Source organism: Saccopteryx bilineata, chromosome 2 (genome assembly GCF_036850765.1).
Source record: "Saccopteryx bilineata isolate mSacBil1 chromosome 2, mSacBil1_pri_phased_curated, whole genome shotgun sequence".
Lineage (NCBI taxonomy): Eukaryota > Metazoa > Chordata > Mammalia > Chiroptera > Emballonuridae > Saccopteryx > Saccopteryx bilineata.
Genome location: NC_089491.1, coordinates 355,415,883 through 355,418,512, shown reverse-complemented (window position 1 = coordinate 355,418,512; position 2,630 = coordinate 355,415,883). Strand labels below are relative to the sequence as shown.

The 2,630-nt window shown below is 49.8% G+C and overlaps 1 protein-coding gene across 1 annotated transcript; it reads right to left on the bottom strand.

Moving 5' to 3' along the window:
• Positions 1–716: 716 nt before the first annotated feature.
• LOC136326643 (polyunsaturated fatty acid lipoxygenase ALOX15-like) lies at positions 717–2,214 on the bottom strand. Its single transcript, XM_066262909.1, has 4 exons — positions 2,098–2,214; positions 1,461–1,561; positions 1,174–1,341; positions 717–1,066 (listed from the first exon to the last, which is right to left on the bottom strand). Exons 1-4 carry the CDS (start codon positions 2,183–2,185, stop codon positions 887–889), a joined length of 537 nt encoding a protein of 178 aa, XP_066119006.1. The 5' UTR covers positions 2,186–2,214; the 3' UTR covers positions 717–886.
• Positions 2,215–2,630: the final 416 nt, after the last annotated feature.

Genomic DNA, 2,630 nt, shown 5'->3' with positions numbered 1-2,630 from the left:
GAGTCAGAAAGAGGAACAGACAGACAGGAAAGGAGAAACATCAATTCTTCATTGTGGCACCTTAGTTGTTCATTGATTGCTTTCTCATATGTGCCTTGACTGGGGGGCTACAGCAGAGTGAGTGACCCCTTACTCAAGCCAGCAACCTTTGGGCTCAAACCAGTGACCATGGGGTCATATCTATGGTCCCACACTCAAGCCAGCGACCCTACACTCAAGCTGGTGAGCCCACAATCAAGTTGGATGGGGTTTCAAACCTGGATCCTCCGTGTCCCAGTCCGACGCTCTTTCCAGGGTGCCACCACCTGGGCAGGACCATTTATTATTTTCTAAATGAGCCACAGTGTGAAAATCTGAAAATCTTGGGAACTGCTGTGTGAGGGTTGCTCTGTCTTGTGTCTGGATTCTGGACATGTGGTGAATCCAATGGAGTTAAAAAGACATGCTATATACTTTTGCCAGTGTTACATTTAGGAGAGTTTTATCTAAGTCCTTTTCTTTCATTAGTCTAAAATATCTCTTTGTTGTCATTAAACTTAGGTTAGTTTCAAAATTATTAAGACTATAGAGTAACATGTATTATTACCCTAGTTCATTCTAACATAAAACAGTTTATGTAAGTGTAACTATTATCTGCTCTTTGGGAGCCCAATGAGAAAGGAAGGGAGGACACTAGGAAAAGATGGAGGAATACAGGAGAAATGCGGCCTCTAGACGGTTCATCTGCAGTAAAATTTATTCACCAGGGGCACACACAAGAAAAGGTGACTCTCTCAGAGGGTGGAGACAGAAAGGCGTGTGTTGGGGAGGATAGGACTGAAAGACTAAGGGATGGGGCTGTGGGTTGGGTGGAAGGGAGGCTGAAATAACCAAAGGTCAGGGCAGCTCATATGGCCACGCTGTTTTCCACCAGGCTGGGTCTCAGGTACTCGTAGGGCAGGTCCAGCTTTGCATTCCGGATCTCAATTTCTTTATCCAGGGCAGCCAGCTCCTTCCTGAACTTGTTCAGCACAGCTTTAGGTTCAGGGCCCCCAAAATACTCCTCCTCATGCTGGCCCAGAGCCACCTGGCATGGAGAGAAAAAGGCAGTTGAACTCCTTATGACCCCAGTTTGGAGTGCCCATCTCCCCACAGCTGCCCCCTTCCTCAGGGACCAGATCACCTGGCTCTCACCATAACAGGCTGGCGTCTGCCCAGGTGCCAAGTGATGGACATCTGGAGAGAAGCCTGATGAACGTTGGGCAGTGTTGCCATGACCGTCTCCAGTGTCGCATCCTTGGTGGTCGGTGGGGGCAGTCGCATCGTACAGGGTGCGTTAGGGACCCAAGAATACCAATCCAGCTAAGGAAGGACAGATATCTAAAGTCAGTATCTGCCAAGCACAAAATACTTTAGCCGCCTGCACACAGCCCCTCCTCCAGTCCAGGTGCAAATGTCCACTGCCCTCCTACAGTAAGTACCTGGCCCAAGTGGACAGAGGAGTGCTGGCCAGTGCAGGTGAAGATGCACATGGTGACAAAGTGGCAGAGCTGGTCCTGGGACTGTAAGGAGATGGGAAACCCTGCAAGGGGTAAGGAAGGTTAGAAGCTGTGAAGCCAGGAACAGAGCAGAGTTCAGAGAGCAGGGAGAGCAAGAGGGGAGAGAGGGGGGCAAGGAATCTCAGGAACTGATGTGAGTGGCAGTGGGGAAATGGGGAGATCTCCTGGGAGGGCCTCTCTCAGTGGGGTACTGGTACGGGTCATACTGGCTCACAAGAGTCAGTTACGTTAAATGTTCAGGTATTAGGCAAGCTGATTGACATCACAACTGTAGCTACAGTGGAAATATTTGCACCATAGAAATGGCCAAATGCTAAAAACCAGGGCTTCTTTTTTCCCCCAGAGACCCAGTTGTTAAACATTTATAAGCAGCCACTGGTCCCACTGCATCTGGGACCTAGAGAGGTTCTTATTGCTTAGGAATCGAAGAAGGCCTTTGGGCATTTTAATAGCGGTTGGACATGCTTCTGGAAGGTTTAAGAGAAATAGGGAGGATTCTGGGGATGATCCGAGGAACAATCTCTCACATTGGCGGTCTCAGGTCAGGAGCTCAACTCACCTTGGTCCTGAGCCCCTTGCAGCCCAATTTCAGTGATCTCTCGACACCAGGACTGCAGTTCAAGATCTTCTTTCACGGCCTCGTCCATCTTATAGTGAGGACTCACAATTCCCTCCACATAGCTGCCAGCTAAGGGGTTGGGCCGAGAGAGCAGAAGCTGACAGGGAGCCTCCAGACCAGGGGTCCCCAAACTACGGCCAGCGACGGCCTTTTACCTGGCCCCTGTCGCACTTATGGGGATTCAGCTGGTTCCCTGATTCATTTCAATTGTAAGCGCCAGACCACTTACAATTGAAATAATGCGCCCGCCGCTATACAGGAACTCTCTTTCCTGTATTGCGCTCGGCGCTCACTGTCCTACCTAGATGATCACGTCGCGAAGTTGTAGTGCGCGACGTGCGTATCCAGGCTTGATAGACTGAAGACTGAGGCACCGGGTCCACAGCGCGGCAGCGGCTGCCGCACTAAGTATATTTTTTATTTATTTTTTAATTGGATTTTAAAAATGGACCTACATTGTGGGCAGAGACCTG